This window comes from Parambassis ranga, chromosome 7 (genome assembly GCF_900634625.1).
Source record: "Parambassis ranga chromosome 7, fParRan2.1, whole genome shotgun sequence".
Taxonomy (NCBI): domain Eukaryota; kingdom Metazoa; phylum Chordata; class Actinopteri; family Ambassidae; genus Parambassis; species Parambassis ranga.
Genome location: NC_041028.1, coordinates 14,780,431 through 14,805,175, shown reverse-complemented (window position 1 = coordinate 14,805,175; position 24,745 = coordinate 14,780,431). Strand labels below are relative to the sequence as shown.

Here is a 24,745-nt window from a genome sequence, read left to right as displayed (position 1 = left end):
TTAGAACATATGGTTTCAGTAAAGATATGGATTGAAGAAGGGAGGGAGGGGAGTAGGCCCACACTGTGAGGAAGTTGAAGCAGCCAGAAGTGGCATTTATTCATAATCACCGTATTGTTTTTTTTTTCTTAGCCGTTCCTTTTCAGGTATGTAGTGCCTCAGTTTCCCAGAATGCCCTTTTGACAGCTCACTGAGGACGAGAAGCTTATTTGGATTATACATCTTCTGTGTTTTTATTTAGACAGCGATGACGTAGGAGCAGGGTTGAAGGCAGGTTTATGGTTCATGTCAGAGTGAAGGATTATGGGAATTCAACCAAGACAAAGTGTATGGAGATGGTCCTCTATCACACCCACAGTGATGAGGCTGCAGGAATGTGGCCTATCTAAACTGGTAGATGGATTTTGTATGTGTTCTGAAGTTTTTTTTATCTGTGGCCACCCCCTGGTCTCTGTCTTCTTCTGGTTTTTCATGAAATGTAGCTGATTGAATTGCACCTAGCCGCTGACCGCCCACATCGCTGCCCGAGCCTTATCGCTGATTTGTCTTCCACAACCTTCAATAAGCATCAGCATCTCGTCTCAATCGCAGCGACTGCAGTGACACACAAAGGAGACGGTTCTCCAGCTTTTGCATCTCAGCCATTATACATGTCACTCATCCCCTGGTAATTACCAGCACCAAAGGGCTCATCCAGTGTGCCGCACGGAAGCATGTAGGGATGGTGGGAGGACAAGAGGTGAGAAGGGGGTTGGGTGGTGTGAAAGGAGGGATTACAGGATTCATTTTTCTCAGTGTTATCATTGCAAATCTATGAACTCTTCAAGAAGAGCGGAGGAAACCTCTCATTTAAAGCTTTTTTTTTCTTTGCAGATCATATATCTGCCCTCCTCGAGCCTTTTGTTGCATCACATCCTCTTGTTTGTGTTGGAATTATTAGTACCATAGATTTGTGGGGATTTTCTTCAGGGCAGTGTTTTGTTGATTTAATCCAGACAGCTGGGTTTTCCCTGACCTGAGCCACCCGAGTATAGGCTATATGGTCAGTGGTGTCATACCTGGTAGTCATGTGGGATTTTCCTTCCAAACCGTACCAGGGTTTTTTATTTTTTTCCGGACCACACTGACCATTGTCTGGGGGGAATCCTGTCCAATAAAGGCAACAGTGAAAACATGTGGCTAAGTCAGCTTTTTATCCTTCCAAAGGAGTGAGAGACAGAAAGGAGCTGGGTGACCGGGAAAGGTCTCGTCAGTGCTGGGGGCTAATAAGAAACATCTGGAATCCCTGCCTTCTGTGACCCGTGCTCTGGGCCACACGCACAAGTCAGATTAGCCCTCCTATACTGACGTGTGTGCATAAATTTAAATTGGATCCCCCCGCCCTTTTCTTTAGCTGCTGTTGACTTTTCAATACATTTACTTACGGTTTGTGTAGGTAACACCAGCTAAGCAAACAGGATAAGCTTGCACACAAACACACCATCTGACTGCTGTGTCGAGAAGACAGACATGCAGGAAAGGAAGCCAGCACCGAGCTTCCTCTGCAAGCTTGAGCCTGTGTATCTACCTCTTTCCTTTTTGTCTTTTATTTTATTTTTTTTCTCAACTCCAGCCCTCCAGCCCTCTCACCCTCCCCACTTGGTGGGAAAGACCAGCATCGGATTTCTCTGGGCTGGGGTGTATAAATAGCCTAAGATTCTGACTCTCATCTTGGCCACGACGCTGGTGGTTTTCACTGCAGTCTGAAGTCATACAAACATCACAAGGGGGAGGTGAACTGTGTAGACATAAACAGCAGGTAGAGGGTTACTGAAGCAAGCTCCTGGTGATTTGTGAGGGGTTTTATTATTACTGGGCTTTAAACTTTTTGATCAGTCCCACTGTTAAGTAAATCAAACCTCCAAGTACTGCAGGAGGAACTCAACATTTTTGCCTTTCATCTGATATTTTACGGTTCATGTAACCAGGCAACGCATGCACCTCTGATTTTCCTTTGACATATGATGTAAATTCATGTTCAAAGTCACCTCAGTCATTGTTACCTAGTGCTGCAGGTACTGTGCCAACTCATTATAGGGAAAAGTCAGTTTCCAACTTGATCTTCGTGGTTTTTGTTTTAGTCATGTGTGTTGATAAGCCATTTCTTTGAGGCATAAGACTGAGGCAAGAATTTTAAGAATTCATGTTAGCAAGTCTAAACCACAGTAACACCCAGAGGCATTGTGTGTTAAAAAATCCTCTTCAAGAGATGTAGTGGATTAGCATAGGAGAACTGAAATTTTACATGAGCAGTTTTTTGCCAGTTTTCCAAGTTAGTGGTCTGGGGGAGTGTGTCCAGTGGAATCTGAGATGTGCAGAACTGTCTGTGTCGAATATCACATCATCAATGTCAGGAATGCAGACCAGAGAGAGACTTTTTAGATACACTGTTTGGGGACGCTGCACTGCTTTATAGTCATTCTCAACAGGCTGATATACGATACAGTTGGTGACCTGGCCTGAATTGTAAAAGCAAGGCAACATGAGATCTCCCCTTGGAGATCGTGACCTGGACAAACTTGGGGCAAGTACTTTCTCAGGGAGGGTACCGGCCGCAGTAAACGCAGTGGTGAATGGATGGATGTCTGCAGAATGACTTGGCACAGGGTTTCTCAAGACTCAGATTCTTGTTTGGTTTATGGAGCGAGGCTTGCAGTCTTACAATGTTTGTTTGCTTTCTTAAATACAACCAGATGTGTGGCTGCTTTCTGGGGTTAAAGGTCACATGCCCGATAGAGAAAGGCTGGACTGCCAAACAACCATAGATCAACACAACACAAAGCTCTTTAAAGGATGTTCAATGCACTTGTTTATTGCAATGCTGTGAGACACAGATTTATGGATGTGTCTTTAGCTTTTTTTTCTATGTTTGACAATATTTAATCATAACAATACACAGCACCTAAATACCATACTAATAAAGTAAAGGGGGCTTTAAGTATTGCGCGGCGTCTCTATCTTCAGACTTGTGTCAGATTGCTGCTGGAGTCTTGCCGGATCAGGGTGGGCAAAAGTAAATGCTCTCCAGCCAGGAAGCCATTCACATGACACAATTGGACAAAGAATCACACACACAATACACATGCTTAAATAGCACACTTCTAAGTCTGCTTTTTCTTGTTCCACGGCCCACAAACCCTCCTGAATTTAAGGTTTGAATGCTGATCCTGCTATGTGTACGATGTGACAGGACTGTCACTTTATTACACATTAGCTTTAAAGCCCACTTACCACCCAATTAGAGGAGGTCTTTGGGTTGTGTTCTTCAATTCAAAGACAGTCTTTGCTGTTTATGCTGCTCGCTGAACATCCTTTCTGTTTGGCATTTACTCATAGTGATGACATTTGTTTTCCTCCTGTCATTATTAATATTATTCATACATTTTTGAACTGTTGACTATGAGAATTTTGTTCTTACACGCTGACTGGAATCATTTTAGGTAATGCCACTACAAAACACTTTGTCATCTGCAGTCAGCTTTCTTCACTCTACACCAGTGAAAAACAAAACAGTGTATGGAGTCTTTGTTTTAATATGGATTTCACCAGGATGCTTGTTGTCTTGTATCATATGACTACATGTGATTCATTATTTAAGTTCCCCTCAAAGTTTCTGTTTGAAGTGACGTGCAATATTGTAGATCAAAGGGATCCTGCATGGATGCATCACTTTCTCTTATTAAAGTTTGAGATCATGTAGGTCAGTAGGCATCAGTGTTCTCGGGGAAAAAAAAAATGAAGACGCTTTTAAGTTGCTGCTGGCTCCACTTTAATGCTGTTTAATTTACCAGGCTGGTAAATACTGTTTGAAGCATAACTTCTATGATCAGCCTTTCTGCTTTACCAAATGACTGTTATTGTGCAGATTAAGGCACTAATTAGTTCCTTTTGCTGCATCATTTCATGTCGCTCTTATGTGTGCAGACAGTGTATGTCTGCCCAGCTGATTGTCAGGTGTGGTTTTCTAAATCTGTTTTATGTAACCTAGACTGCAACTGTATTGATTGCAACAAGTCTTGTCAGCAAAAATATGGATTGGGTTTGTACTGATTGGCCCCCGTTAGGGCGATTTATTTTGTGTCACTTGTTGATTGAAGTGCTGAAGTGCTCCATGGTGCTGCACGCACCATGGAGGACAACAGTGAGAAGTATAACCAATCAGCTAGTCTTAGCCAGCCGGCTTCCCTTTCTGTTGTTCTCTTCAAGAGCTTCAGCTTCAGCTCTGGTATCTTCTGACATGATTGACATCAATCATGTCGATATAAAAAGTATCATATTCTGTTGATAGTTGATGACTTTGATTCTTTTTTTTTTATGATCAGCGATAGTGATCAGCTGCACAACATCGTCTTTGGGAAGCTTTGCAGGTCCTGGTCGGCTCACTCGACACCATGCTTACTATGCTCTGATACAGTCTGTGATCCCTGCGTCTGTCAGCCCCAAAAAAGCTGCGTCCAAGCGTCCAGATGGCCTCTGCAATCTGCTCCATGATGTTATCTGTGGATCACCACATGTCACCCCTCAACAAGAACGGACTGTCAGACAAACCTGTGCCGAACGTTCCCTGTGAAGACAATATGTTTTCAGCAGTATAAATAGGGTTAGTTACCCTGTTTTGAACAGATCTACAGGTTGTAGCAGATGTGCCAGACTGATTTGATGGCTGACGTTTCCATTGTGAAGAATTTCTGTATCCTGATGCCTGTTGTGCGTCTGTCCTTTTTGTGCATTTGTTATCACAATTTACTCGAATTGTGTGACAGCTCATTAACAACCTGGAAAAGTTGAGCATCAATGACTCTGTGACTCCTTTCTGTTTGGTGACATCTTCCTAAAGTAGAGTTATGATGCTAAACCAGATTTCTATTTGTGAACATTTTTAGTTTACATTCATCATGTTTCAGTCGCTCTTGATTCTGCAGAGCTGATGTGGGCTTGGTGAGCAGGCAGTGTTATACAGGAAGTCTCTGGTCCAGCGCTGTCTGTCGAGACACTGTCTCATCCCCCTGTAGCGTTTGGTTTCCGCCCATGTGAACAGCTCAAAGAGCCCTGTAGTTTAAAGTCCTTCAAAGCGGAAGTGAGCGAGCTGGGGAGAAAAAAAAAAAAACTGGCAAAGGCTCAAAGAAGACTTTGTGTTTTGGTGATCGGCTCTGCCAAAAAGAGTTTCTCTTGGAAGACAGCTAGGCACTGGTTGGAGAGTGAAGGGAGAGCTGAGGGAGTGATGTGAATTATGGCTTCAGAGAGAAAGAAGTCTGCTAAGGTTTGCTGGGGTCCCTCATTGTGGCAACGCCACGGGCCATTCTCTGGCTCTGCTGCACTCGGGCCACAAAGAGGGGATTTCTTCATTTATTTATTCAATTTCATGCCATGTCGACCCTAAAATGGCCCCATTCCCTCTCCAAAACTGCCCCGTCTCCTTTTGTGACTGGCCACCCCGGTCCCCTCTCGAAAAAGAGAGACGCTTAATGGATGCATTGTTTTTAGCTTGTTGTTGTTTTCTCTTGGTTGAGGAGGGGGGAAGAGTTTTGAGGCTGCTGACCTGAGAACTTGCATAGAAACATCCTGAATCTGTGGATCTGTGATTCTGTTGGAGGGTTGTTTCAGTATGTGTGGGAACCGCAGCGAATTGAAAAGGGGCTCTCAGGGCCCGCTGGAAAAACCTTGACAAGTGTTAGAGCTTGCTCTTGATATACGGGGTCTCTTGTTGGATATCTGAATTAAGTGAGATGGCTCAGTATTGTTGCTGAATGCTGATGTAGCCACGGGCAAAATGGCCCAGTTTTGCTCCCATTAACACGTCTTTACTCTTATTCCGGAGAAGCTATTATGAAGCTATTATTATGGAGACTTAAAGACCTAAAGTGATGATGTGACACCCCGTAATCTGATTAGCCCGCTAATATCTAGACAGTTTCAATGACTACTCTTTGAGAGGATTTGTCCATTAAACCAATGATTATGGACACATTTGATGCAAACATGTAACCATTACACCACCATGCCATTGATTTCCCATATGTTACACTTTGTGCTTACGCTTGTGAGCAACAGGAAGTCATCTATCAGGTCGCAGATGATTTTGTTCCATTTATTGTGAAATGATTCGGGTAATATTACTAATGTTAATCAGGGGTGCTGCAGCCATAGCAAGGATAGAAACATAAATGTTGTGCCACTATCTTCCTTTCAAGATAGTGAGTCACCATACACCACATTGTGGTTGTGCATAATCTACTGTACTTTACCAACATCAGCATGGGAGACATGTTGGCGCGTTATTTTTCGGTGTTCATTGGTTGATTCACAAACCTTATTCATTTATTTACGGTAGTGGAAGAATTAACCTATAGAAATATCTTCCCAGTTTAATAACACAGATGACCTTTGCTGAACACACTACAGCATCCTCTGCTCCTGACCGGAGAGAACATCCCCTGCGCTTCACCTCATGTGCGTAACCCTACGTCAGACTTACTCCCCTATTGCAACCCTCCATTTGACAATAATGGCATGTCCTAACTTCTCTGTGTGTATTTTCCCGTCTGTAAGTTTTGGTTGTTAAGTAAGTTTTATTACCTTGTTTGACAGTGGTGATGGTGAAGGTGAATCAGCTGCAGGTAGAAGTTTGTGTTCAGAGGCAGACGAGGCAGACGTGAAGGCAGCGGGCCTCTTTACTCACTGTCCAGTGGAGCGAACACGCTGAACCCACACCAGCGTATGGTCCATCTGTATCTTCACACCTTCGTGTCTGGCCCCTCTTCGCTCTGATAAATTTCAGCATTTAGCAACCCCCCCACCCTCACTGACACTTTGGCTGGTGGTCATATGAGACGATGCCTGATGTCTCATATGACACAAGAGGTGTAAGGTGATGGTGGATTAGATGTGGCATGGTATTGCAGCCAAGTACTGTGTAGTGGCAGTATAATTTGTAACTGCTTGACACAGTGGCTTTACTTGTTTACTTGTTACCCGATGGCTGTGGTGCACAGCTCTTTTTTGTGCCTTAAAACACAGTTTGATTACAGTGCTGCTCAGAGTACAGTGTGATTTATTTGTTTGTTACAGTCTGGCTGCATGCTTGCACAAAAGTGTCAGACTTTAGTCAGTGGAGGTAGTGGCAAATCAAACGTGTCATATACTTCCTTTTCTCTAAAAGCCACACTTCCTGTCCAGAAAAGACATCTGCCGCTTTTGTGTTTGAGAGGCACAGCTTCATTCGTCTGAGTGTTTGTTTTCCTTCCCTGCTGAGTTGAACCGCTGCCTATCTGCTTGAAAAGAAGCGAGATTCTTGTCCTTTTTTTGTTGAGTGTGATTGCTCTGTTTTCACTTCCTGTTTGCATGCCACACAAACAGAGGTGTGCGTGCACACTATTTCTGTCGCAGTTCAGGGTTTTTTCAGCCTGTCTTCAACTTTTTTGCACAAAAAAATAAATTCCCCCCGCCTATTATTTTAACCTGCTCGACTGCCCTTTTGACAGCTACAGCGACTGTTGTGTAATTTTGGACGAGTGATGCTCGTGGATAGAAAGTGTGGATGGATTGTGCAACATGCGTTAATGTCATGCCATGTGTGTCACATGTAATTTGCATGATCTTAGCAGCATGTCTCTCACAATGCAGCAGCACCTTCTCCGTGCATGCATGTGTGCTGTGGTCTTTGCAATTTGCCTGGTGAAGTCTGATCGATGCTGCCCACATCCTGTGGACCTGAGAGCAGTTTTCTGAGCCGCACCTGATTCACACTGAAGCCAAAGCTTCACTTTGAGTCCAGAAAAAACAAAAAAACATTTTGCTGGTTCGAGTGTGAAAACACCGTTTGTACAGCGGTTTGTAAGAGAAGGCATAGGAAGGGGTGTGGACCTGTGATAGAGCTCCATTTTGTTTTGCTTTAGTTTGAACAATTTAACATCTGTCTCAAGTCACCACAGTGGCTCTTGAGTCCAAGCCAAGAAATTTTAATAACAGGTGACATTTTGCTAATACCTCCTTATTGCTGACAATATAATAACGGGCATCTCTAGGTACTTCAGATATAAATGGATTTGAGGCTTCTGAGGGCCAATCATGAGAAAATCATTTGAACAAGTGAAAGAACTCAAGGAAAATCCAGCAGTTTCAAAGTCCTGATTGGCTTTTTAATAATTCATTTGCAGCTATTCCTTCAGCTGGTGTTTTTTAATATGACTTTCAGCAACTTCCTTTGTGGAGAATGTCGGACGTTTCTGGGTTTTACCTGCATATTGAAATATCAGCGGTGTGATTTTTGCATTAGCTTTGTACTTGGCAGCCACTTTGTGGTCTGTCAAGGAGCTTCATGGTTTTGTTACTATAGTCTCCTGTGGGATTGCATCACAAGCAGTTTCCCCTAACAGCCCATCACTCCTGTGGCAAGAGACCATCATGTGCAATATCTTTGTTGTGCTCTGTGCTGCAGCTGAGCCCTCTCTGAGCCACTCTGACTCATTATTATGAGTATCAAAAAGTGAGTTTGTGTCCCATCTGACCGACTATTATTAACACATTGATTGATGTCAATGCTATTTTTAGCTGTTAGAGGGTAGCAAGACACCGTACGCACGCAAGCTGAGCAGGAAAGACTTTTTCATGTTGATCTACTGTTTGTCTTCAGGCAGTGTGCTTTCCAAACATCATCGTCTCTATCAAATTTCTAGTCATAGTGGTCCACAGCTGGCCTGTGGCTGATTCAGATTTCACACATACACACATGTCCTGTTGAACCAATGCAGAGAAGAGTAGTTGTTATTTGTCACTGATGCAAATATTATTCATCGATGTCTGATCTGCCAAACACACACATACACACTCGGATCAGCGATGACGACATAGCTGATGTCAGTAAAAGAGGCAGAAAAGGTCACCTGAGAGAGAAAGTAAACAAGGGACCACATTAGCTGCATCCTGCTGTCTCTCAGCGTGTTAATTAAAAAGCAATAAGCATCCAGTAAGAGTAGAATTACACTGTTTATCTGATAGTGTTTTTTTCCAATAACAACTGGCTTAGCTGCACATGGGCTCTTTTAACATCCATATGTTAATGTGAGTGCGCTCTGAGGTTTAGTGCTCCAGGTTTAGTCCCACATCTGCTTCTTTTGTGTCAGCAAATCATAAAGAGAATTATTCCCTCAATGACTTAACAAAAAACAAATCTCTTCTATAAAGTTTCACTCATCTTTTGGTTGTCATTACTGTAAACCCTCAAGAAATAAGCTACAAAAATCTGTACAGACTGCCCAATCACAGACTGTGATGCTTGACTTTCCAAGCACAATGAACTGCTGTCCATCAAATGTCAACATCTTTCCAATTACACCCCTAATACCTTCTTTTCAGGTCATCGATTCTGATCACACACGCTCCAAATCTTACAGCCCAGACTGCACAAATTCAAAATATGAGTAAACCCAGACATGCTTGGTGTGCATACCCAGTTTATGCCCTGTGCTAAAGTCATGATGGCAGACAGACAGAGAAGGCTTCCAATTTTTCTCTCCAAATAAACCTGTGTGCTTTGTGATGGAACAATGAAGACCGCCAATACAACCCAGGGGAGACCGGAGGACCTGCAATGAAAGGAACTCTTTGTCCCACCATCCGCCCTCCTGATCCCCCTATCACCACATCTGTGTGGCACATTTGTATAAGCACTGAAGCCTGTCTGGATGGTAGCTGTCTATCAATAAGGGATATCTGTGTGCCTTGGCTTCATTATGCTTTCCTTTCCTTTTTTTTATTCTAAGGAAAAGCCCTGCTTCCTGCCTCTCTCCTTGTCTCCTCTACTGGGGAGCAATCTTTCACATGAGTGACTCCTCCAGTGTGGACACGGTACAAGTTGCCATATGGGAGATTTAATTAGTGTACGCCTGAAGCACAATCAGCTCCCTCCCAAAACCAGTCAAGAGCACAGCGACTACTGCTTCCCTTTAATACTGGTCTTAATTAGCGAGGACGCAGCTCACTGTGAAGGACCTGTGATTTTTATTTTGCTGCGACCTACGCAAACTCTAGTAAAAAAGGAAAAAAACAGGAGACAGTCCTCCCTAAAAGTAACTCTTCAGCCTCTGAGGAAATGATAAAATTGCTGCCTGACTGCCTGCCTGGTTGGCTGGGTTCTATCTTTAGAGCAAATGTGTGATTACAAGTGTCGGTCTTTCATTACAGGCCTACGACTTACTGTAAGTAAGTCTGCACACTGACTTTATATGTGACTGTGTTGAACACACTAAATGTTTCTGTCATTGACAAAAACTGGTCTTAATTAAGAAAAATAAATTGCTCACCTCTATTGATACCTCATGCAAACTCGGGTTTCAATAGATTTCTGAGCAGATGCTCTATTTTAATGCATTTTTGGCATCATTTTAGTTGTTCAAGTCATTCCCTGCTTCATAAATGGAAACTTCTCAGTCTTGTTTTTAGATGAGGGCTTTATTTGATGTTGACGTATTTAACAATTTAACAAACGTTGCTAAACTGGGGCGACCTGATGGAGGAGTGGTTAGCGCCCTGACCACATGTGCTTAAATGCCCTCAGCACCAGTCATGTCCCTGTTTTGACTCTTAACCGGCTGGACTTTTACAGCATGTTATTTTTCTCTTCTTGTTCCTCACATTTTCCTGTCTGAATGCCCATCAAATTAAAACTTTTAACAAAAAAATGGTTCAAAATGTGTTTATAATCCCAAAATATGGCTGAAACGCGATTTTTTTAATTTTTTGGCACTGATCGTGATAATTTCCTCTGGAAACTAATTCTGACTCACTGCTTGAAACGGTTGAAATGGGAGGCGAATGTGCTGCTAAGCTTTGTAAAGCCTCCTCCTTTTTAGCAACAGTGTTGACCAAATGGGCTGATCAGACAGGACATGCTGTGGTACAGAACTAAGCATCTGGTGTACAATCTGCAGTGATGGTTTTGGCGTCTGGTCTCATTTTTCAGTGGGTTGTAAGTGAATCTTGCAAAAAGACAAAATGTAATGATATAAAAAACACAGAATATCCATTTCATTTTGCTAACTGTTGTGACTTTCTTGCTCCTCTTTCTGCTGCTCTATGGACATACTGTTACTTAATTGTGTTTAGTTCCTTTTATGACAGGAAAGCTATCAGTTTTCAGATGAAATGCTGAAAAGCGCAGGATGATGAAGGCTTTGGGAGCTTTATTTGTCATTTGCTGGATTTCTGTTAGGACAGTATTGGTGTCTGAAGATGACATCCGCTAAGTCTGCGATAGACAGAGAAATGGGGAAGAGAGAACAAAAGAAACCGTTTGCAGATTCACTTCCTCTCAGCATTCTTTTTTTCCAGGTCAGGATTCTGACTGGCAGGCATGCACACAACAAGAACAAAACTTGCCCACACAAGCAAAGCTCAACTTGACGTGAACCTATTACAGCTGTCTTTGGTAAAGCGGGGTGTGTAGACGCTGTAACAATGGAAGCAGTTCTGTTGGTTGATGCGTTGTAGCTGAATGCTCAGGTGCATTTGTTTTCTCTGCAGAAGATCCACACAGTTAGCTTAAAGTGTCAGGGGATGGAGAGAAAAAACATGTCTGCAGTGAAACAAGGGTCTCGTACCATGAAAGGCAATTTTCCATGAAGTGTGTGAGTGCACATGTGACTGCTGCTGACAGAATGTGTATGTACTGTATTTCCTTCAAGGCCATACTGTAAAGTGCATCATACATGTCAAATACACAGGGGGAAGAACATGGACTTCCACTTCCAGACACTCACACACACTGATTTTGCTGATCAGTGCACACAAACCACTTTTCTAGGTTTCATTATGCAACAAATGCCCAGTATGACAGTTTTAGCTTGGCATCCTAGACTCCTTTACTACAGAGCCATGTTGCTTTTTGTTGAAATAATCTAGGCCTTTTATGGAAAAAATATGTTACCTGGATGGTAGCATAATGCTCAATCTGCATTAATAGACAGTTATGATGTTTTGTCAGCTGCTTTCTTACACGTTATAACTTTTTTGGAAGTGCCATGCCAACACGAAATTCAAAGCCTATACTCAATAAATATTTTTCAGGTTTAACATTTGAAATGTTTCGTCATTTGAATATACACTATGGCCAAAAGCAGAGTATTTTTAAACCTCTTTGTTTCTGTTTCCCCTTCAGGCCTTTTTGCACAGAATCAGACAAACTGCAGACGACCAACAGTGTCTCTCACCTGAACATGTTAAGGTAAGTCTGACATTTAAACGCTTTTTTTTTGATGTTCTATTCTCACTGACTTATCCCACATCTGTGTGCATCCGTCGGTGACCTGTTTGCTCTTTTCTTTCTCCTCTTCCCACCCTTCCTCTTTATCGCTTCCTTCCTCTGGATCCCCCCTCCTCTTGTTTACAGATTCTGTTTTCAAATATTGAGGACATCCTGGAGTTGCACAAAGAGGTGTTGTCCGCCGTGGAGACCGGTTTGCAGCCCGAACCCATGCCTCAGCATGCACTAGGACATGTGTTCCTCCAGTTTGTAAGTGCACACACACACACACACACATACAATGGCACATGGGCCACGCATGTGGGAGCGTTTGCATGCATGAATTCCTCTGCTGTGCAGAAACACACACACACACAACCTCTTTTCACGGGTTACCCGTAACCACAGATGCGGGAACAGCGTTGCAAAGCCGGCTGTGAAACTGCCACTTAATTCTCTCCTTCTCACATGAAACACCCCTCCAGTCTCCTGGACTCCCGATACTTCCCACCCACCAACCAAAATACGCACTCTTGCACACATTAGCCCCCATTTTTTTTCCACAACCAGACCTGCACTTTCTGTACTACCATCTCCTTCCACTCCATCCCAAGATCCCTTCCCGTTCTGCAGCTCTGACACACACTCTCCCACCCCAGCCACCCCGCTCCCCTCAGTTTGAACTCGTTTGGCCCCAGGGAACAAACAAAGAAGGGTCTGTGTCCGGGGAGGAAGAGATGGTGTGTCACTCAGTGAGGGGACAATGCTGCTGCTGGTAGCCCTCAAACTCCTTCTCTCCCTTTGTCTCTTCTGATAAACTTTCTTCACTTCACTTTCACTGCAACACAAAATGCATTAGTTCGTTGTTCAGCCAGCTACAGGCATTTGATTTTTTTCAGAAACAGCATAAATGTGACATTTCTGCCTCATCAAAAAATGCTTTCCAATGGAGACAAATGTCTGCAAATCGTTGACTCTACTAAGATCATCCCTGACACCATTTCTGCCTCCACAATGCCAGTATAGATAAAACTACCTTACTCTTTGAGCCCATTACACACTCAGCCTCAGTCTAACTCCTACCTGCCGGTGTTGTTGCTGTTTAATCACCTCTGAGGATAGCTGCTGAATTGGCTCATCAAAATATATCTTCACACATGTGTGAGCTGTCACGGTCATTCAGTCTGTCAGGCCGAGTGTCAGGGTGGAGAATTGATTAAAGGAGCTCAGCGTGTTTTTTTCCAGTCTGGATGGATAAGAGACAAGCTGCAGGTGCTCAGGTTTCTAATTTAACCCTCATGCAAAAAAAGACAAAACGAATATTGATGGTTTCAGAATAATGTACTAAAATTACAGCACGATGACTGGCATTTCAAGTTTAAAGATGAGTCAAACTAATTAAAGTAATTTAAGTAAATGTCACTTTAACAATGACATAATCAAAGTTATATCACTGAGACAGTTTTTCCAGTAGTGTCTCAGTAGTAGTATTCTTATATGTTTCCTGTAAAAACAATAGGTGAGGGAGGCCACCCCCCACCCTCCTCTCAAAAGCTGCTCTGATTGGTCAGCTTTTTAGCCTTAGACCATCACATGTGCTGTTGGCTTTACCAATAATTTAGACGGGAATAAAATGGAGGATCAAGTGCTGCTATTGATGAGACACAAAATCAAGACGGCTTATTGTTGGACACAAAAAAAGGATACGCCCCTAGTGCAGGATGAGTCAACAGCATTTCTGTTTATTGTTGTCCAGGAAATGACAAGGCGATTAAATAAAAACAAATAAAAAATGTTTATCAATTATATAATTACAGATTTTTTTAATTTATCTTCTTGCATTTGTGTTAATATTCATTTTTTGTCTTTATCCTTGTGTGTGTCTGGAAACCACTCTGTTTGTATTTATTTCCACTGACGCTGTGAGCTCCCCCATACACACACACACACACACCTTTTGTTACCGTGTATCCATTTCACTTCCCTCACCAACCCAGTGACCTTTGTCTCCTTCAGCACTGACACCTCCCAGCCAATCGGTCGGCTCTGTCTGGTGCCCTCTAGCCGTAGCCCTTGACCTCAACCACAGGTCAACACCATGACTGGGATTTGATTAACCTCTTGCATTGTTCCACAAGACTGTCTGCCACTCACAGTTTGGGAGGAAAAATGGGAAGATTCATTGGTATTCATTGTCAGATGTTGCCAATATGGTTTGGGAGACAAAAAAGAGCACAAAGAGAACGGTTTATCATCATGAATCTTAAGCAGGAAACAAAGTCGCAACATTGTTCCTTCATCAGTTTATATGAAAACGCACTTATTGCCAATTTATCTCACTAGCGGCAGTTGTTAAGCTCTTGTTTAAAGATCACTGCATGCTAAGGATCATTCAGACTGTGTAGAGGTGAAAAAGTGACTCATGTTAGAGGAGGAGTCAGAGACATCAATATTTGCTCTATGTCAGGGAGCGTGTATATGAGCTCTTTGAAAGAGGCCACAGTCATGTCATTATGTGATTTTCTGAACTCCCTGAACTACACCCATTATGCTTTGACTTGATGTGATTCCTCAGTGTGTGATACTACACTCTCATCTAGCCTCTGGAATAACATTCCAGTGATGATGAACTCAAATAAAGACATGTTTATCAAAGGAACGGGCAAAGTCTTTAAGCTATTCTGGGAACAACTCATGTCTTTCAGAGCTGCAGCTGATGTTTTAAATGTAGAAAATAAAGCTTCACACTTTTTGCCTTGGTACAAGCTGCTGCTTCAAGTATGCCTGAAAGTTGTTGTTGTCACCTGAGGAAAGGAAATACCTCAGAGCGGGGTTTGGTTGTAAACATTGCTGCAGAGAGGCACTGTTTTACTGAGCAGAAGGGTTTCAGTTTGCAAAGTCCAAAAGTTCAGCAGATCCAGGAGGAAGTGCAAAATGATACACAGTAGCTACACATAGCTAAATAAATCAAACAAAATCAAATATTCTTTGCTAACATTGCAAGATATATTTATTTATAGAGGATTTTCTGTACTTTGCTTCAGGTTCCTCAGGGTGGGATACATGTTACTGCCTGTATGCATCATTCAGTTCAGCTCTGCATTTGAAATACTGTTTTATGGTCTCATTGAGAGAGCTTGCTTTTATTTATTGTCCTACAGCTGTCTAGCATGACACCAAGGCTAATAAATTGTGTTAAAAATATAATTTTGTTAGTTTACTCTTTAACCCCTGTATCCATGATTTGTTACATTATGTATAAACAAGTCACCCACAATGATTCCTTGCTGTGCAATGTGTTTAGTCAGGTTTGACAGTCTGAGGGGTTTCGCACCATATGCCGGCCCAGCTGCTTCTCCCAGTGGTGCTTTGGACTGGAATCCCCTGCCAAACGTGGCTTTGGGCGTGTTAGTGTTCCTGCCTGTGTGGTTAAAAACTGTTTACCACTGTTTACACTGTGCTGCTCACTGGTGTTACATAGAAAAAGATGTTCAGCTCCTATAAAAAACGTTTTGTTTAGTTCTCTTTGTCACCACGGCTGGGTTACCACGTGAAACAGCCACATGCACTAAGCAGCAGAGATCTGTATGTTGTTAGCTGTATGTGCGTGTAGGGGTAACATCCGTGCCTGCACAGGATGCTGGTTTGAAAACCACTTGTTTTGAACAGTGTTGTCACCTTTTAGCCCATTTAAAGATGGCTGTTGCATGATAGCGTCTTTGGTTGAATGGTGTTCTTCAGCTCTCGGTGCAAGCAGCAGGAGAGGTTGAAAGCGGCGTCCGAACACCTGCAGTTTTGGATTTCACTTACTAGGCTGTTTCAGATGACAGTTTCAGTTTCTAGAAAATTAGGACCCACATGCACATGGTTTCACATCCCAGTTAACCGTCGACTAGTTAGGAATAACAATAGTTTTCATTAAGCTGTGTGTACATTGTCGTCTACAGTATGCTTTATAAATAATGCATTTTATCCTGCGTTGTATATTCACCGGACCCAGTGTTGTGTTACGCATTGTTAAGGAAGCTAAGTGGCAGCTTCTGTATTAGGGACTGTTTTTGTTGCACTGTGTGATGCTATCACCTCAGAAAAAAGAGGAAGCGTGTTGCACTGCATGTATTTCCACTGTGACGTTGATTCCTTTGTAAAAGAGAAGTGTGACAAAGGATGTCGATGAATGCTTGTACAAGGATTTGAAACATTTTGTGAAAGTCAGAAGTGAATACATACATCAGTATTTATGGCCAGTTTTTATCATGCCTATCTAAGGATCTCCCCTAGATGGAGGTTTGTGTTACCATACATATTCACCTCTGTGGTGGAAGCCTTATAAGAGTCACATCCATAAACACAGCCACTGTATGTGTGTGTGCGTGTGTGTGTGTAATCTGCTCATTACTTTTCTGTCACTTTTCATCAGGCTGTATGAAGGCTGACAGTTATTAGCGTTGCAAAAAGACCCACCATTAGCTCCAGTATTTACATCATCGCTTAGAGAAGGAGGAAGCTTTTCAGCACGCATGAGACTCTGCGTGTGTGTGTTGACTGTTTTGATTGTTTGATTGTCTGTGTGTGTGTGTGCGCGTCTGTCCCCTACACAAAATACAAAGAGCATTGTGCACATCTATTCAGACAGGTGTGCGAGAGGGTACATGAATAATGGAAGGGACACAATTTATATTTGTTTAGTGTTTCTGTATTAGACCTTCATCAGACACATTTATTAGGCAAAGAGTCATTTTATATAATAAACATTTGAAGGTCCAAATGATGCAAGATAAACAATGTGCAGACATCCTTTTTGCTAAGATTAAAGTGGAATGAGTGCTTTGTAACACACTTAAAGTTTAATGAGCAGTGATTGACCACAATAAACACATGAGGCTTTCTGTCAGTACACTCTGCACTGCTGACGTCCGCTATGCTAGCATGAGGGGGAAGAAGGACCATCAATATTCAATCAATGATCTATCTCATGAGACTTCTTATAACTAAAGTTCCTACTCCTCCTGACCTGTTTTGTGTGTTCTTTTGTGCAGAAGGAGAGCTTCTCTGTGTACGGTGAGTACTGCAGTAACCATGAAAAGGCTCTGCGGCTCCTGATGGAGTTAAACAAGATCCCCAACATCAGGACCTTCTTGCTGGTGAGTTCCTCTCCTCTGACCGTTTGTGCTCACCCAGTCAACAAATGTGTCTTCTGCTTTTTTTAATTGACTTCTTTCATAATTACATATTAAAAATCTTGTGGTTCATTCATGTAATTGAATTGAACCGTTTTCCTGGTATCATTTACGGCCTTCTTCCGTTGCCCTACATTTCTTTCCTCCCATGAGCCTGCTCTTTCCTTTTTTTTGTCAACTATCCATCCTCTCTGCCGTAACACCTCCATTTCCATGTTAACACTTGAATAAAAGGCAGAAACCCTAACAAGGTCAGAGGGTTCTTCCTGCTGGAACAGGATGTAACTAAAATCAAGGTCACCGTTGTGTATTGTTGCTCATGTAGTGTTTCCGCTGCCAGCTGTTTCCGTGTTTTGACACCCAAACCTTTGGGCCCTGGACAATGAACCTCAGAGTGGTGACAGGGCCTTTGAGCGGGGGCCCGACCAATGAAATCATCTGCAGATTCTGGGCCAGCCAGCTGTGGAGTGTTGGCAGTCTTTTAGGGTGATTGGGAGGCAGATCTGAGGCCCCACGTTTGTTGTTAGCCCGATGGTTTGCTTCCATGGCATTATTCTCACCCATGGGACTGGAAACAGCAGGATCAGCGTGTTGCTGTGTGCTTTGGCTTTTCACTCATCCTGGCCCCATGATGCAGTGGTTAATTGGTTAGGTCTTATGTGACACTGATGCTTCCAGAGTAAAATCACTACCCAACATCTGGTTATGTGTTAAAGCAGCTGCCAGACCTGCTCAGACACTGGAGCAGCACATTAACCCACAGAATAGAAATGCAATTACAGATACTGTATGAAAAAAGTATATTTGTAAAAGAGCAGTAGAAGTTTTTCAATTCTTTGAGCATTAAAAATGATGATAGTAATAATTAACAGCAGTGATGCCATTGGCCTTTTTAGCTGTGCATAATTGTAGTTAAAGTATGTTTCTGGATTAAATTATTTCCATGCTAATTGAATCGCAGAATTAGGAGAGCTTCTGAAATTATAGAAATGAAGTGTTAATTGCATTGGAGGAGATGAGAAAAGTGAGCAAAAGGAGGTCAGAGTGAAGAGCAGAGGGAATTCGGGCCTCTGCCTGGCAGATTACAAATAAGCAGTAGATGAGAGAGAAAATGTGGATGGAAGTGGGAGAGGGCAGATTAACATATTAGGAATCTGTGGAATTCCAAAGTTGCATCGTTCTTCTCTCCTGCTCTGTGTAGACTTGAAAGAGGAGTTGCCATGTGCTCACATAATGCTCCAAACTGATCTGCTGCCTTCCTTCCCACTGGAGAACACTCAAGTGGTTTATCTGCATGGCTGCTTTTGATCTTTCATCCCATCCCATGAGCTCATAGTATATACAGAGAGGCTGCGATCCAACAGAATACAAGGCGTAGAGAAACCATGACTGTAACTGTAACCTCCCATCTCTTCTCTACTTCTGAAGAAAGTCAACTAGTTGTGGGGTGGCTGGTTTAATAAAATCCCGTGAGAGACATTTTGAGTCTTCTCAGTGGCCCTTTTTGCAGAAAAGCATAGATTTTTGTTGTTGTTTTTATCCGACACAGTAGAAGAAACAGCCAGAATATTTTGTCTGTTAGAAATTGTTAGCTGTTTCTTTGTTCTTAGAAGCAGAAGCAGAGAGAGAGATCCTTGGGTCCATCACACTATGAATTCATACTAATTAAAATATGACAATGGAAAACATACACAACCACTGGTGCAGGTCGACAACAGTGCTAAACAGTTTTTATTTAATTTATCCATTATTTTGAATACAACCACAAATGATGGTCAAAAGTGATCACAAGGTCAAAGGTCAACTTCAATGTGGCATCATCATGTTCTGCAGAAACCCATCCTTACCTAAACAATCCTTGTTAAAGGAACTTCACAAAGGAACTGTGTATTTCTATGGCCACATTCTGTACGGGTTTATGGGGAAGGAATTTGTCAACATGGTTACTGAAAAGGAGAGTTTTTCATGTGAAAAGTATCTAACGTTATATGCATATGTTTAATACAAACTATGATCCTTCCTTCCACTGTTTTTTATAATGTTTCATTAACCAAGTGTGGCATTTTTTTGTCCGGATGTTGGCAGAAACACATATGATATTAAAGTCTTACAGCGGTCTGGACAGAACTTTATGAAAGGCTAAGACATAGAAAATACAACTGAGGCTCCCATGACAGAAATGGCTGTGAGGGCTTTATACTCTTCTACTGAACTGATGTGCACTTTGAAAGTAAAAGACAGACCAGTTTCACTTGTAACATGATGTTTTCTTATCATAGATGTTTTTGCTGACAAGTAAAGCAAACAAAAAGTTAACTCTGTGTGGACAGAGCCAGCCACTTTTCTTCCATTTTCTTTCACCTTTATGCACAGCATTTTTTTTCAGCAGCCTCTTTCTCTCCCTGTCTCCCTGCACATATAATCCTCATTTCTTTTTATACATATTTTTGTACCTGTGTGTACAGTGGCTTGTAATCCTCCTTGTTTTTATTTCGTCTTAAGCACTGTATGCTACTCGGAGGGAAGAAAAGCACAGATATTCCCCTGGAGGGCTACCTGCTGACTCCCATTCAGAGGATCTGCAAATACCCTCTGCTGCTGAAGGTACTTCGCTACTGTCAACAACACCAGCTTTGCTTGTCAAATCACAGAGAGCTCACGGTGCAGAAACACTATTACAGAGTATTGAGGATGGCAACAATGGGAATGTTACAGAAGACTTGACTAAGCATTGCATTATAGAAATTCTACAGTGCTTTAAAGCTCAGTCCACCTCTTCTTTCCATTATACAGGAACTGCTGAAGAGGACTCCTAAGAAGCATGCGGACTATCCGGCGGTGGAGGAGGCTCTGCAGGCCATGAAGGCTGTCTGCTCCAACATCAATGAGACCAAGAGGCAGATGGAGAAGTTGGAGGCACTGGAGCAGCTGCAGTCTCACATTGAAGGCTGGGAGGTGAGAACAAGTGGTTGAAGGTAAAATACAGTCATGATGAGGACAGCAGGTTTGTGACATTCTGAGAGTAAAAATGAAAGAAACTTTTATCCTGAAAATGCAAGTATAAAAATCCTGCAGCATAATCACAACACAAACAGCTAGACATTTTAAAAACACCATCTATCTCAGCAGTAAAACTCAGCTGAAGCCAAATCACTGCTCAGAGGCCACGGACAGGGCTTGGGAGCCGAGTGAAGGGTCCGGTGCATTTTTCACGCCTCCCTCACCCACCACAACAGAGGCCTTGTCTTAGCGGGCACCAATGGGACAATCCACCCACACAGGGTGGTGAGGGGGCGGGATGCCAATGGGCTTACTGCCCAATCAGAAGAGACCTAAGGAGCACAGCTCCAGTCTCACATGTACTGGGAGGGTTACATGCTAGGACCTTTGGAGAGGGGAGAGAAGACAAACTGAAGGATGGGACCACAGAGTGGGCCCCTTAGGGACATCCCACAAGCTGCCTGCCAAAATCGACCCCTTCTCTCACTTTCCCTTTTGAATAATGGTTATGTACCCTGGTTACACTGACAGTAAAAGACTCTTCTGGGCCAGCACGTGATGTATATTTAATTATCTATCAATTTCTCATTATAGAGAATTGCAATAGATAAAAGAGCAACCATTCAACAGTTTTGATTTTTCTGCTGTCAAAACAGCTTGTTGGTGAGATTGCTCTTATTATGGCCATTCAGTTTAGTGAACTAGTGCACAGTAAGAGACGAAAAAGTGATTTATTTATTCCCCAAAAGATGAACCATTTAAGATATTGTTGCATTATTGTAGATATTAATAAATCATAGAAATAAATGTTAGATGCAGCCCTGTTATTGGAGTTCTTGGTTGTGTGGTAACTAAATGTAATCCTAAGTTTACTCCTATGTTTTATTTTAATATCTGATTCAGGAGAACGGGAGCAAATTTACTTTTTTCCGTGAACTACTTGCTTGGAAAGCCCCCCCGCCCTGCTGAGCCTTCAGCCTAACAGCATTAGTCTCGCTCCTCTTTCCTCCCTCCAGCCACTTTCAGAGGCTAATCACCCCCAGCCCTAATGGAGGAGGCTGCCAGTAGTGCAGAATCAGGCCCAGATGCATTACTACTGCTAGGATGCTCCATGCACGCATACACAACCTCATATGACCATGACATGTCTGCATGTTTCGTTTACTTGAGGTTGGATCGATTGTTTGAAATATGACCCCCCCCCATCTCATCAGTTGGTATGCACCTCAAGAAAAGCTTAGTGGGTCATTTTTCTCCACATGAAACCTGGAGCAGTGAACATCCATCATAAATATACACTCATGAGAATCAATTATGGATGCTCGAGAGTGGGTGTGGCTGACCCTGGGGGGTTTCCACACGTCTCCGGTGGACCCATGAAAGGACATCAGTGAAGTCTGATCTGTGGGGATGCGGCGGGTAGGGAGGAGGGGACAATGGGTGTCCTGTAAGCCAGAGGGAGGAGGGTGTCTTTAAGGCCACACATGGGTGTATTTAGTTCCAGATGATTTGGAGGTGAATGAGTTGTCTTTTAACTTTATTGTTGTATTTATCTGTAGGCACTTTTTCAGTCATTTTCACTCTAGAATCCAGGTTGGTTAAACTACATTTTTTAAATCGTCACAGCTCCAACTTTAGCATCAGGAAGTAGTTAAATCTCATTCACAGTTTGAGCAGAAAGATGTGAAATCTGTTCCCCAGTCGAAAATATGAAAACACTGAAAATGGTTTTCTAAAAATATAGAGGGCCAAATAATAATGTGAAAAAGGTTAATTAGACTCCATGCTGTTGTAAATCAATTCTGCAGCTCTGGATTGGTGGTGATTGAAGACTGAAAGAGCTAATTAGATCATGTGTTAAAATTAATTTTAAAATGAAGTAAGAACTTGCTCATCTTGATCTTTGATGGCATTAACAAACTGTGGTGGTGTTGTTTCATTTGTGTAACTGGCATTTGGTTGTTTCAGTTTTAACAGGCTGTGGTTACCAAGAAATGGCTCATATATGAGGACTGATGACTTCCTGTGAATGTGACACGCTGCAGAGTACCATCTTTCTAACGCTGCGTTTGACTTTTTTTAAAACTTGTCTTCACAATGTTCTGTTGTCTCATCTCCCTCTGCACAGGTGTATTTTTACATATAGGAGTGCAAGCATGCACACAGTTTATTGTAGTGGTCACCCTGCAGGTGAGCAGGTGTAGGCAGTGTGATATTCTTGGAAATGTTGAGAGCACTAAGAAGTGGCCTTTGTGTTTGTGTTTGTGTTGATGTCATTGTACACTTGTCTAAACAGACCATGTTGTGGCATTGTGGTGGTGCTAATGTTGTGGCTGATTCTTGGGCAGGGTACTAAGATAACCCTGCAGTTCATGTGGGATGCTCTGTTGTGTTTTGTCTATAGCATGAGACCAACATTTTTTTGCAGTGGGAGGGGGGTGTGAAAATGTTCGAATGAAAATAAAACATCTTCACAATGTCAAAGAGGTAAGCAGAGTAGAAAGAGTTTCATATTGTTTTTCTGTGTGTGTGAACTCTAAAAGTGTTTTCTTTGGATTTTGGACGGACAAAGCCAACATGCTCCGCTCAGCTAGAAATAAACAGCAGCTCCTTAAGTAAAAAAGTCAATGATTCAAGCTTCTGTTTCTTCAGGGAACCAACCTGACAGATATCTGCACCGAGTTGCTGCTTCATGGAAATCTGTTAAAAATCTCAGCTGGGAACATCCAGGAACGGGTCTTCTTCCTGTTCGACAACCTTCTGGTCTACTGTAAAAGGAAGTCCAGGTGAGACATGCGGCATTTGCAAAAGTAAACAGGGGGAGGAAGAACAACAACAGCATGCAAGCAAAACACAAACACCCACACGTGTGTGCTGCTTCTGCATCAGTGTTGCTTTTCACTGGCATCAGCGGATGTTTTTCCCTGACCGCAGTGTTGTTCCTTTTTCCCCCAGGGTTTCTGGAAAGAAGTCCACCAAGAGGACCAAGTCCATCAACGGGCCTCTCTATGTGTTCAGGGGCCGGATCAACACAGAGGTGATGGAGGTGGAAAATGTGGAAGATGGAACAGGTTGGTGTTTGCCCTGCAGTGTTACCTCTGTGTGTGCTTTCATTCAGTCCTTGCAGCTGTATGAAGCGTTTCCCATGAGGCCTCTCTGATGTAATGCTGTGCAACTACAATTTGAAATCTCAGTTTATATCGAAAATCATGCAGACCCTTTTGATTACCTTCATGAAACCGTTGGCTGGATATGAATCAGGTACTTGTTGACAGTTTGGGTGGGGTATCATACTTGCACCTTGTTTCAAACAGGATGCAGCTCGCAGTCTCATGTGCCACCTTTTGATGTCAGCTATTCAGTAATGGTTTGAGGTGTTGATACAAATCTCAAGTGCAAAAGCAAACTCGGTGTAGGTGATCAACTTGATGTTGCTATGGTTGAAGTTGTGCCAACAGTAAGCGTCACATCTGCAGGCCACTTTGCTGTTGTGGTTTAGTATATTTGCACCGTCCGCTTGTATAGAGACATTTTGTCTTCCTCTCTCTCTCTCTCACTTGTTTCCTCTTTTTTCTTTCCTCGCCTCTGCACTGTCTGAATATTTTGCAAGCTCACATGACCCTTTTTTTCTGCATGTTGGCTGCTGGCTGTCACATTTAGGCTGCTGAAAGGGAAACCACAAAGAAAAACATGTTTAGTTTGCAGAAGTAAGGGGTCCCACGTTTAACAAGCGTACACACATGAGCTCTCAGAACACAGATGATCTGATTACAAAGTGTGAAAAAGATAAAACTGTGGGTGTGTCCGCTCTGCCTGCTGTCACTCACCAAGAGTGAGTCAAAAGGTGGAGAAACCACAAGGAAGCATACGCGTCCAGTAAACAGTAGATTGATCAGAGGAAGGATAACAGTCCCAAAAAGATGGTAGATGACAATAGTTTAGAAATACAAATGTGTATTCAGTCCAAAAGATCATCAAGGAGAGGCCATGAAAAAGATCACATCAAACTCCTCTATCTATTTTCTGCACTGCCTTTTGGTAGAAGTAGTTACATTCTTTTGTGTTGCTTTTCTTTTTTACCTCTACTTTAAGTGTTTTACAGTATTATAATACATCATGGCACAAATGTACTCCACCCTAAAGCCCAAACGTTAAGATTGAAGGCCACTGGAGGAACATTACAAATCATCAAACCACAATAACATGCTAAGACCTGTCCATAACATAGCATTCAGCCCTTGACCAGTGATAACATATTATTATCATGAACTCACAGATACAGAGTTTA

The 24,745-nt window shown here is 42.5% G+C and overlaps 1 protein-coding gene across 2 annotated transcripts in view; it reads left to right on the top strand.

The window, feature by feature from the left end:
- The window catches only part of prex1 (phosphatidylinositol-3,4,5-trisphosphate-dependent Rac exchange factor 1), a 71,729-nt gene that overhangs the window by 1,906 nt on the left and 45,078 nt on the right, over positions 1–24,745 (top strand). For both annotated transcript variants that reach the window (XM_028409144.1, XM_028409146.1), the window contains exons 2-8: positions 12,194–12,259; positions 12,425–12,547; positions 17,317–17,421; positions 19,960–20,061; positions 20,251–20,412; positions 23,110–23,243; positions 23,413–23,528. In XM_028409144.1, the coding sequence (XP_028264945.1) occupies positions 12,194–12,259; positions 12,425–12,547; positions 17,317–17,421; positions 19,960–20,061; positions 20,251–20,412; positions 23,110–23,243; positions 23,413–23,528 (808 nt within the window). The remainder of the gene's footprint in view (positions 1–12,193; positions 12,260–12,424; positions 12,548–17,316; positions 17,422–19,959; positions 20,062–20,250; positions 20,413–23,109; positions 23,244–23,412; positions 23,529–24,745) is intronic.